The 12,102-nt window shown below is 35.4% G+C and overlaps 1 protein-coding gene across 13 annotated transcripts in view; it reads right to left on the bottom strand.

The window, feature by feature from the left end:
* Hasp (Hig-anchoring scaffold protein) overlaps window positions 1-12,102 on the bottom strand; it is a 797,842-nt gene that overhangs the window by 96,841 nt on the left and 688,899 nt on the right. For all 13 annotated transcript variants that reach the window (XM_069820307.1, XM_069820300.1, XM_069820301.1 and 10 more), the window contains one exon: window positions 2,090-2,299. In XM_069820307.1, the coding sequence (XP_069676408.1) occupies window positions 2,090-2,299 (210 nt within the window). The remainder of the gene's footprint in view (window positions 1-2,089; window positions 2,300-12,102) is intronic.

Genomic DNA, 12,102 nt, shown 5'->3' with positions numbered 1-12,102 from the left:
AATTATAGCTGTTAATTTTGATGTTATTTTTATTTGTTGCTTTACTAGAGACGTAGAAAAAGTCTGTTACAATAAAATTTATTGATCACGTTTTATTTCCATTTCTGGTGTGATTATTATTGCTTAACCTCACCCCACTTTGTTAACTACGTAAGCCTACACTACAAGTACCGGTACACGTAACTTACTCCATTAATTCATATTTCCATTATTATTGTTGTAAAGGGAAATGCAAATTAATATTTATTGGTTTCATAGTTAATTATCGCTATAATCTTGAATGAATGAAGCTATTATAGTAAATTTCAGTTCGTTTTGCACAAACAAAAATTATATTAACTTATTTCTTGCAGGTATATTCGAGTTTATGGTGGAATTTAATATACTTCATTAAAATAATAAATTAACTTTATGCATTTAATATTTCAATAATGGAAGGAAGGTGTTAATTTTTCCAAAAGAACACGACAACGAAAGTAGGAGAGAGATCTGCGATGATGAGGCGATAGTAGCGATCCTAGTGGTGGGCAACTGCCCATGTTTGCATTTTTACTACATATTGAGCTTCGCGACTGTATATAGTAGACTGTGAGCCTACCACATCTTTATCTAAGATCTCTATGTACACACACGTTATACCAAGCACAGACGCATGCAATACAGAGCATTCGAGTATGGAAGATTTTCACATATCATCCAGTTGTGATCCTTGTATTTTATTTAAGAAGCAGTACAGGATTCTCACAACTTTCTTTAAAGTGTAAAAAAATTATTAACAGATAACGAAGCACATTTATTGTCATTGTGTAAAAGTGCTGCATTTAAAATTTCTTTTCGAAAAGTATATAACAAATCTCCATTAGCCTATTAATCACTTTGTACTTGATGTCAAACTTCTTTATCAAACCTGGAATATCACTACAGTACACTAAGTCACCTTCCTGTAAAAAATAGGCAATAAACTCCTGTTTTTGCTTCTATACCAATAATAAATCTCCCAACTGCCAATAAATACGTTTCTTTCAACCTGGAGCCTAAGAACTCAACTATCGTACAGTGTAGAATGAGTGAATTGTTGAGTACTTTCCTGATCATTCTTATCTGATCAGGAAAGTACTCTTATCTGAATCAGAATCACTAGTGGAAGCATCTTCTAATGTCTTTGGTGACTGAGGAACAGGATCCTCTGGGCCACGAGAACCAGGGCATAAAGCTGATGAAACTCTTTCGTTGGGCATATGAGCATGTCCTGAACTCTTCCCTTTACAGATGCATCCAGTCGTTTCAATTTGTCTATACCATCAACGAATGTTGTTGTTGGGTGGAGGATCAATTCTGAATTGCTGTCAGGAAGCTCGCTGTAAAGAAACTACAGAACTGCACTTCGCAAATTGCATCACAGAAAATTACCGGCACTTATCCATAAGAGCCGTCAATTTGTAAATGTGATGTGACACAACAAAGACGAGAAGCATATGCTGCGAGCACATGACACGAAACTTCCACAGCTCTTCTTTCTTTACATGTAGGAAACACACATCTATTTTCGTTTGTAAAGCCATACCAACCACCTGAAACCCCGATAATAATTTAGGGACATGGTGTATTAATCTTCAATAGTTATCACTGCACATATTGGAGAAGATGTGTGAAAAGGATACTGGCTAATGGAAGATTCTTATTTGGTTTAAAGGCAAGGGAACTGTAAAATTAGATTACTTTTAAAGAGCATTCAAAGCAAAGGAAGTGAAACTATGGAAGTGACAATTATGTCATTTCACACGAGTTTTGATGACCATAGCAGCTATAACTATACAGAATATAAATCCATTAAAATTATTATTATTATATTATATCTAATGTCTAGTTTTAGAGTAGGCTAATGTAATTCAGTAGTACCTGACGGAAAACTATATTACAAAAGTTAAGAAGCGATTTTCTAAACAAAATCTTAGGGTTCGAGAAAAATGAATTATAGCAACAAATTCAGCACTAGAATCTGCAATAGGAACATCCTATTTTGTGCAAAAAAAGTCTCACTGTTTTTCAAATACGTACTTTTAACGTCAGTGCAATGCAATATTTGTACCTGGTTCACACCGAGGTATGTGTGTCCATGTGCCGTTGTTGCACTCCACAGGTGTGCTGTTAGCCGCAAGGAACTCATACCGTGGCTCGCATACCACACTCAGCTTCTCGCCATGTTGCACAACCTGTGGGGAGTCCGACATGGAGTTGTTGGTGGATCGGGTCAGCAGCACCACCCGACCCTGCTGGATGCGTGGTACCACGCAGGGGGCTGCAACAACAGGGTTTGCATTAGGTCAAGCTTTAAGTCATATTATGGCGTGGCCTTCCATTTCCCTTTCCATTTTGAGTAAGTCAATGACAAATACTTGTGTCAAAATAATAATTTTTTTCTCGCCTGATCTATTCTGAACTCTGAGGCAGACTGTTGTAACTGAATGGCTAAACAATATGCCAGTACATTTGCCCAAGTGTTGTATTACGTAATTATGATTTAAAATTATGAATTAAAAGTACTACTTACGTATATATTATTTTAATGTACCGAAGTACATATGATATTTCCATGCAGATATTCCGCGTCATCATAAGATGAAGGAGTAATGGAACGGAGAAAAATTCTCAGCACGTAGAGCTGAAAACCCGGGTTCAAATCCTGGCGCCGGAGAGAATTTTTCTCCGTTCCATTACTACTTACGTGTTGAAATAGATTCAGTTAACATACAGAGGTTGTTCATAAACTAAGGTTTCCTACGAAATAATTCTATATCAGTAATTGATTAACTAGTGGACTTACTCGTGTTAATCAATTGCTTATATTCAAGTGTTAAAAGTAGTGTACGCAAGATTCAAAATGAATTCTTTATCCACTTAGTAAAAGTTAGTTTCTTTCTATATACATGTTACTTATGACTCATCATTTTAGATAGTGCAGTATGAGCGAAGTTGCTGATGTATTGTATTGTATTTATTAATATTCATGGTATTCATACACAGCTAGAATATGGAACAAGTCAAAAAACGTAATATTACTATAAAGTCTTAATTTATAGTCACAGTTTAGTTGAAATATATACAGAAGAGGTTTACAATATAGTCTACTAATACAACACAAAGTTTTTAGTATCAATTTCATGAAGCGTTGTTGAATGTCATGAATTCACCTACAGAATAGAAGGCATGAGAAATTAGGCCCTTCTTTAATTTGGCCCTAAATAATCTCATGTTTTGAGTTTCATTTTTTATATTGATAGGGAGGTTATTAAACATTTTTACTGCCACATAACGCACTCCTTTTTGATAGCACAATAGACTTGACAATAAAGTATAAAAGTCATTTTTTTGACTCGTATTTATGCTATGAACTATGTGAACGTTTGCTTGTCTACAGTAACTCTAGATTAATAGCAACACATCTTAAACATGGTGTCATTTAAAAATCTACAGTGTGATTCATTCTTTATGATCGAAACATTTGCCGCCACCGAAATTCATAGTACCGTACATGTACGAGTAAAAGTGCACAACACATGAGAGAATGGTACAAGAATTCCTGAAGGAATGATGATAATGAGCATAGCAGTGACACATCAATCACTACAAGAGGTGCCAAGAAACAGCAAGGTTTGAAGAAATGAGTCTGGCTGATAGACAACGAAAGATAAGGGACATTACCAGAACAATAGAAATTCATTGAGAAGCAGTCATGGCTCATAGTTAAAGGCTGCCAGGCAAAGTTGCCTCTATAAAAACCTAAAAATATATATTTTTTTTAATAGGCCTAACGCAATTTATAATTTAAATTAGGCCCAATAGGAAACATCTCGAAATGTTACTCTGTCCATTCGGTAATTAATAACAGTCAACATATTTGAAACTGATGATATCAGTAGATGTTTTTCCAAAATACAGTGTGTTCGGGTGAGTGTGTGACAAACTTTGAGGTGTGAACAACTTTTGCTTATAAAGCCATATCCAGCAACACTCCAGTATGAAGCTACAAACCATTGAAAGCAGCGAGTTTTTCCCATGACAGTTTTGACTCATCCCTATTCTTTATTAAATGTCTGGAATTACAGCAACCTGTTGAACGTATTTCCATTTTTGATTGCGTAATACTAAGGCGTTCTTGAACGTGTTCGACAGCCGATGAGACAATGCAATGTACGCAACGAACTGGGTGGCTGCTATGCTGAGAACCGCCTTTAAACCACAGGTACTGTACGTACATTAATTTTGTAAAGATGCACTAACATGTAATCATTTTTAATTTCTGTAGTACCGTAGTACGTTTGTTATGTTAAAACATGTACGCACTTGAGTTGTAAATAAAGGAGAGATGAAAGGAGTCACCTCAACAAAAGAGTAGTTATTTCCTTGTTCCACGTATCCCACCCTGCAAACGAGGAAAAAAACTAATTGAATAATAGTCATGATGAAACTGTTTTCAAGGTTATATATTTTTGTACTGGAGTGTCGCAGGATATGGGTTCATAAGTAAAAGTTGTTCCATTTGACACCACCTATCACACCTCAAAATTTGTCACACACTCACCTGAACATTCTGTATAGTAAATCACAAGCTCCAACTACAAATCTGCAATACTTCCTGTATAATAGATCTGGGAGTCGTGGTTTGGATGGGGATAAGTTTTTTTTTTTTTTACTTTAATAGTTAATGAAGCTGTATTAACTACTAGGTTATGTAGTATCAATGGAATTGGTGATAGTGAGTTGGTATTTGGTGAGCTGAGGACGAGGATTCGCCATAGATTACCTGATATTCGCCTTACGGTTCAGAAAACCTCGTAAAAATCCAACCATGTAATCGGGGTAGAAGAAGATATCAATCAGATCATAGACGACATTAAGATATATGGATCATATGACGAAACGAAGAGGAAGGCAGGAAATAGGAAAGATTGGAGAAAACTGGGTTGCAGTGAAAGACTTGCCCTTGGGCAGAACACTAAATGAATAAATGTATGAATGAATGAATGAATCTCAACTATTTCCTTTCAGTTACCTCATATTACTTATTACTTATTCTTATTACTGTATAAAAGCCGACAGTTTTCATGCCTAGATTTGTTAAGTCTTCCTTCAATTCTCCACCATTCTTCGCCTTTAGCTTAAAGTTATTTATTGTATTTTTTGTTTCAGAGACTGTAGGTCACATTCTTGTCAGGGCATAACTAGAGTCTTACACTGTAGCATTTCAACTGATTTTTTTAAAATAATTATAAAATATCCCGAATTTTTATATGTATCTCATAGGCCCTACGCATAATATAGTAACCTTAAGATGCATATTCAAACTTACAAGGAAGGTTCACCAAGTGATAATGGATTTTCGCAACGATTTTTCCATCATACATTCCATTTGAAATAAGAAACCTCCCTACAAATTTCTACATCCGGAGAAAGCCTAGTTTTCGAGATATGATTTTTTAAAATTCTTCAATCCAGAGCTATAACAGCTAATGCAAACAGTGCTATGCTAGACATACCGGTACTTAGGCCGTGTCTCAAAGCTACATTTTCAGCTGAAGGGAACTAGATTGTTGACTTAATAGCCGGATGTGACGTCAGAAGTTATGATCCAAAGCTACATAGTGCATAGAATTAAGTCCGTAGTAGGTAGTAAACGAAAATGCTTGCTTGATTGCTGACTTGTTCACTAAACAAACATGGATACCTCATCAGCAATTGGGGTTATGAAATCTGAAAATGCTTTAGAAGTGAAATAATGTAAATATAATGTAGAATAACACGTTAACTTTGAACACTGACATTGTTAGTACCTTCTGTACAATGTTTTAATAGTACATTATGCAATGAGCCTATAATGAAGGTAATTAAGAAGCGAGTATGGATATTTATAAAACGAGCGCAAGCTCGTTTCATAATTTTCATACGAGCTTCTTAATTACCATTATAGGCGAGTTTCATACGACTTTTTATGCTCGACCATATTTCTAACTTGATATTATTAATTTTCTTTGTACCTGACCTTGGCCAATGTCCCGTATATTGTGAGATGTGCGCAGACGCGAAAGTATTGATTTTTTCCGAGGAACAGATGTTCACATTGACCTTGCTAGGCCATAAGAACCTACAGAGATAACATTGAAATTAAATTAGACATTGAAAAACGAGATGACAAATTGAATTTATTTGAATATTATTTACAATTAATGCTAATTATTATAGTAACAGAACATAACCTTCTGCGACAGTATTGGATTTCCAGCCTCCGTGACTTTTCGCTAATTCTCTTTCGATTGCATATCCGAGAATAATCGATACTTGCGGTTTTATAACGGTAGAAAGCTGACCTGTCATGGGCTGAACAGTTGTAACCTGAATCGTCATTGGCTGAAAGACCTGACCTTTAATGAGTAGGTGTACTTTAATGACATACATTAAAGGTCTGCTCCCAGGTGTATAATTACTACATTTCGGCATGGTCGAGCATAAACATTATTGTAATATATTAAGCCCTTATCTTTTCCACATTGTATTGAAACTGGATTAGGACACTGTCTTCTTAATTCAGTGCTGCACCGTGATATCATTGTTTTTAGAAAAATAGTCTATGAAGAAGGCCATGTTTCAAGCATACATGTCCAAAACTCCCTAGTGTGTAGTTGCTAGTCACTAGTGTGTAGTATGGACTTGAGCTTTGAGACACGGCCTTACTTACAAATGGCTTTTGAGGTACCCGCAGGTTCATTGCCGCCCTCACATAAGCCCACCATCGGTCCCTATCCAATGCAAGATTAATCCAGTCTCTATCATCATAATCCACCTCCCTGAAATCCATTTTAATATTATCTTCCCATCTACGTCTCGTTCTCCTCAAAGGTCTTTTTCCTTCCCAACCAACACTCTATATGCATTTCTGGATTCGCTCATACGTGCTACATGCTCTGCCCATATGCTAGACATATATGTGTATACTAGCCGTACCCGTGCGCTCTGCTGCACCCGTTAGAAACAAATATAAAGTAATTACATATTTAAAATAGGACATTTGATCCAGGGAACATTCGTGTTTGATAGAAGGATAAATCGTTTAATATGTTACTTAATTTAAATTGCATCCAAACAATTAAAATGCGATCATTTTGGTCCAGAGACACTCATTTGGTGCAATGACAATTCCTTTAACATGTTTCTTAATTTTTATTACATGCAACCATAGTTTAATGAAGACTGACATATCATTTAGATTTAATGTGTATATTTTATTTTACTTGTTATAGGTTTCCATTGAATTATGGTAATAACTTAATTTTAACCCTTGTTTTCTACGTATTCAGTAAATGGCGCTTGACCAACTATGGTTCTGAACCCTTCAAATCACTTATTACGGAACAACTGGATAATACCCACGGCAGAGCAATATCGATAGTCGAGATTGTGTATTTACTTAAATTTGGTGCTAAACGTAACGGCACGGTTCAAAGATACCGTGGTAATTCTCCAGTATAGCGTATATTATATTATATTATATTATATTATATTATATTATATTATATTATATTATATTATATTATATTATATTATATTATATCATATTATATCAGAAGTTACTGTAATAACATTATAGCATTATGTCCATCTGGAGAAACTACACTTCCCAATGGTGAAATAATAATTAATTATACAAATGGGTTAATTTAGCTTCCGATATTACTTCATACAAACACAGAAACATTCTCTGTAGGCTATCTTTCATAGCTTTCGATTGTTGCTGTCCAAGGCCCCTTATAGACGAAGTAATTTGTTTTTTAATTCATTACACGGCCTTAGATGGCAGTTATTTTAATTTTAAAACCCATTTATCTCATTAAATATCAGTCGTATCAAAATTTTTCAAGGAATAAAACTTATCGGAAATGATTTTTAAAGAAACTTTTGTTGTGTAACATTTTTCACAAAAATCAATAATAAGCGAGATATTTCGATTTATTTAATTGAGGCCCCCTTATAACCCCCTTTTAAATAATGTATTTTGAATGCCATATAGCCTAAAATCTAAGTTACAACGAACTTAATGTATATTCCAATTTTCATCGAAATCCGTTCAGCCATTATCGCGTGAAAAGGTAACAAACATACAGACAGACAGACAGACATACAAACAAAAATTTCAAAAAAGCGATTTTCGGTTTCAGGGTGGTTAATTATATATGTTAGGACCAATTATTTTTGGAAAATCGAAAATTATCAGAAAAATTTCGGCTACAGATTTATTATTAGTATAGATATGTATCTATATATATTTATTCAACAATCTGTTTCTTCCTCTTCAAATCCGTGCCCACACGCCCCACACCAGACCTAGGCAGTGAAGGCACGTAAGTTTATTGCGAAGACAGGCTATTCTTGAAACCATCTCTGTTGATTCATTTGGATGTGTGTCTTCTGTTTCTTCCTCCGAAACTCTTCCATCATCACTTAATAGCAGTGGCGGCTCCTGCATATTTCTTAAGAGGAGGAAAGAAGTTAACAGCACGAAATGACACCTTGAATGAAACATGCTACAAATTAGCCTACATGCATTCATGTAAGACCAGTGGCGGTTATTCAAGTGAAGTACATGAAGGCCACCTTCACCCCTTTTTTCGTGCTTTAATAAAATATATTTTATCAATAAATTAAAATAAAATGAATCCTTCACTAAACCATATTTTGCTCTGTTTTTTAATATCTTGTTCGGCTTAATCCGCTCAGTTAACGTTCACTGCAGCACTTCACATGAACCCCTCACCAGCCAGGCCACGTGGCTAGCAGACCAGCTGAAGGTCCGAATGAGACTTTCCTTTTGGCCTTCAGTAAACACACCCGGTTGCCATGACAACGAGTTGCTTACTATGAATTACCGGTCCCTTTTGCGAGGCTATTATGAGGGTCTGTGGAGCAAGCATTCATCTCCTTTCTCTATTCTTGAAAGACAGAATCTCTCTCTCGTCCAAACATTGGATCAGGGTGGCAAACTGTAATATTTTGCAACTAAATAAGAAAACATAAAATATTCTGTAAAGAAGTTAAATATTGTTTCAATTTAGCATATAAGGTATATATTTTGGTATTTTTTAACGTTAGCATCTCTTGAATATTATGTTTTGTATGGATTTTGAAATAATTTGAGTACCCTGTAATAAAGAAAGTTGGCATAACATTTGAAACTACGTTGTACATTTGACCCGCGCTGACCAACGATTTCGCTTTACGTATTCTTTGTTGTGACAAGTGCAGCGAAGTGTGAAGGTGTTACTACGTGTATTAATGCGATGAAAACATGAATCCGTTAAACGATTAAGTGTGTAATCTTTTGGAGACACCGTTCTCTCGTTGGTGTGCAGAAGATAAGCAAGATATTTTAAAATACCGCAGAACAACAAGTCACATTAATATAACTATGAAAAAAGTGAAAAGTGGTGGTCGGTCATACAATATTCAGTTTCAAGATTCGTGGTATGCCGATTGCAACTGGTTATGTGGGAGTCACTATAACGAGAAGTTATATTGTTGGCCTTGTCTTCTTCTGGGGAACAAGAAACCCGCTTGGAATTCAACTGGATTTTGCGATTTCAGAAATGTCAATCGCGGTCTTTACAGCCATGCAGATTCAGCTGAACACATTAAATGTATTTTGCAATTAAAGGCCCTGCAGAAGAACATGAACACCATTGCGGATGCACTAAAGGAAAGTTATAGGTTATACGTAAGTCAATTTAATGAAAACGTATGTTTAAATAGACTGGTAATGCACACCGCAATCGATACGGTATTGCTTCTAAGCAAGCAGGAGTTGGCTTTTCGCGGTCATGATGAGAGTATTTCGTCACAGAACAGGGGGAATTTCAAAGAATTATTGGCTCTCATTTCATTGGCCCTATGAAAATTAGAAATCACTATGAAAAAATTAGGCCTGTTCTTTCTGGGAAATCTAAAACGATTCAAAATGAAATAATTGATTGCATTTCTGAACGCATCAATGAACTTGTAAGAGATGAAATTACTAGTGCCCCTTTCTTTTCCATTCAAGTGTAAGTTTTCTGTTCAACAGCATACTGCTTTGATTTAATCGTAGCTACTGATTTTACTGTATAGGTAACCTTATATCGGAAGTTGCATGTTCCGAAGTTGATTTAAAATATGAATACAGTTTACGATTATGATTGTGATTTTGAATTTTGTTATGGGTCCTATTTCTTGTGCACTCTTTTAATTTGATGTGTTGTATAAAATGTGTTAGATTTTGTCTTTTTTATGTCATGTGGACTTGTGGTTGTTTTATTATGTTGTGGTATGTATTGTGCGGAAGTTTTGCTGGGACAGTGAATTCTTCGGGATTAAGGGGACGTAGCTTCCGAAAATGTTGAAAATTTGTTTATTTTATATGCTGTGCTTTTCATAAAACTTAAGAAAATGGTGAATATATTACATTAATTCAATATGACCATCGTATAGGTTACAAAAGCATTCGCGACGTCACGGCTATATAACGATACCAGGAAATTACCTAGAATTCTATTGACCTTCACCTAATTTATCCGGCACGAGCCGCCACTGTGTAAGACCAGGTAGTGTTGGGGTTGGCCTTCCCTTCTATATAGCAATAATCTGTTCTTGTAAACTGAGTTTCCTAAATTGTCCAAAATATATTATGTTTTCACTTCCATTCATTGTTGAATAATTGCGCAAATTAACAATTACAAGAAAATTCACAACCTCGTAGCATTTTTCGAGCACACTACAGCATCACACGTGTTGGAAGAGACTAGCTACTAACTCGTAACAGGAACCGTTTTACGGAAATGGAAATAGGAATGGAAAATAATCTGAGGAAAGCGAGAACACTGCACCCACCCACGTGGTCTGTATTGCCACATGTACATTTTACAAGTTCAGTATCACATGCTTTTGAAAAATGTCAGTTCTTGTAAAGTCATACTATCAAAACTGCCGGTGGCCGATTAATTTTTTATGTTAAAAATGATGTAATTTGGAGTACCTACTTTCAGTTTCAAATATATTTGTACAAAACTGACAACTTGGTTGTTGCCCTGTCTAGTAAACAATGAATAAAAGTGAATTTCAGGGGCCAACTACGTAGAACTACTTCCTCTTTGTTTTACATAAACCCGATTTTAACTTTCAAATATCCACGAAAGTTTCAAAGCATGAATAATAGCCTATATAAAGTGCAATGAATAATATTTTTGATTTATAATTAAAAAAAAGTTTACATGGTGTCTTTTATAGCGTTGCGTTAAAACTGTTTTTGTTGTACCTCCTCCTAGATGTGTTATAGTCCGGTTGAATGCAACATCGTTAGGTGGCAGCGGTAGCGAGCTTGCTGCAGAAGTATATATTTTAATTTTACCAGGATTTGGTATAATTTCACATATTATTTGCCATGAAAGAGGTTGCTGCACGACCAGTCGGTTTCTATTTCCCGCCCATGACCGATTCAGAGGAGGATTTCCTCCCTCGCCGTTCATTTACTTACTTTAAAACTCTGCTTCTTTCTCTAGCCGTTAGTGCGCTGTTGTTTATGTGTGTTAACTGCAGTAGAGGAGGAATGGAGTGCCTTTCCTCCACACAGACAATCTCGCATCTTTCTCACAGTTTTCTACAGCACATGAGCGCGCGTCGTTTAAAGCTCGATCAACCGAGTTTTTCTTATAGCTGTGAACTTAAAAATTATCGAATCTTCCTCGAATTTCAAGGCACATATTTTATTTGGTATTTACTTTCAAAAGAAGAAAATGTGAGGAGGACGTTCCTCCCTTCCCTCCCCCGAGGAATCACCACTGCTTAATAGTTGTAAATCTTGATCAATATCGACATCAACTGACTCTGCTTGGACAAAATAATTAATTATTCCTGAAAACGAAGAATTATATTTTAAAGAATTCAAACCCGGAATAAAAATGTCAATATCTATTTATTATAACAACCGAGATTTTGCTCTTATCTTGAAAATAATCCTTTAGTTCGTATTCCTTTTCATTCACTGATTTTCTGTTATGATATACAGTACACTTATTAAACTGA

This window comes from Periplaneta americana, chromosome 3, assembly GCF_040183065.1.
Source record: "Periplaneta americana isolate PAMFEO1 chromosome 3, P.americana_PAMFEO1_priV1, whole genome shotgun sequence".
In the NCBI taxonomy this organism is placed as follows: Eukaryota; Metazoa; Arthropoda; class Insecta; order Blattodea; family Blattidae; genus Periplaneta; species Periplaneta americana.
This window is presented reverse-complemented; position numbering and strand designations above follow the sequence as displayed.